The 354-nt window shown below is 45.5% G+C and overlaps 1 protein-coding gene across 2 annotated transcripts in view; it reads right to left on the bottom strand.

Annotated features, from left to right (window-relative positions):
- Positions 1-354, bottom strand: part of LOC104502119 (hepatocyte nuclear factor 4-beta-like) — a 22,931-nt gene that overhangs the window by 1,119 nt on the left and 21,458 nt on the right. For both annotated transcript variants that reach the window (XM_010146045.1, XM_010146046.1), the window contains exon 9: positions 124-237. In XM_010146045.1, coding sequence (XP_010144347.1) covers positions 124-237 — 114 coding nt within the window. The remainder of the gene's footprint in view (positions 1-123; positions 238-354) is intronic.

Raw genomic sequence — 354 nt, 5'->3', positions numbered from 1 at the left:
TGCCTCTGATTCAAGGGTGATGCTTAGACACATAAATAAACTTAAAAGGTCTTTTTCTCAACTCTTGCTCCTATCCAGTTCCCTCATTACGCTGACACCAATAGCTTAAAAATGGACACGTACGGTCTGGGGCAGTGTGAATCACAGAGCTCATATTGCTTGGGAGAACGTGTCCTGGCAGCGGTTCCAGGCTGAGGTTGGGAGGTCCTGACTGGTACTGGAGATCAGCGGTAGTTCCTGCAGTGGAAGGGGGAGAAGACATCAGTCTTTGCATAGTTACAGAGAAGCCAGGTGATCTGGGCCAAATCTTTTTTTTTTTTTTTTTTTTTAGAAAAATTGGAAGAACTCTGGGCG

This window comes from Buceros rhinoceros, unplaced genomic scaffold, assembly GCF_000710305.1.
Source record: "Buceros rhinoceros silvestris isolate BGI_N320 unplaced genomic scaffold, ASM71030v1 scaffold2902, whole genome shotgun sequence".
In the NCBI taxonomy this organism is placed as follows: domain Eukaryota; kingdom Metazoa; phylum Chordata; class Aves; order Bucerotiformes; family Bucerotidae; genus Buceros; species Buceros rhinoceros.
This window is presented reverse-complemented; position numbering and strand designations above follow the sequence as displayed.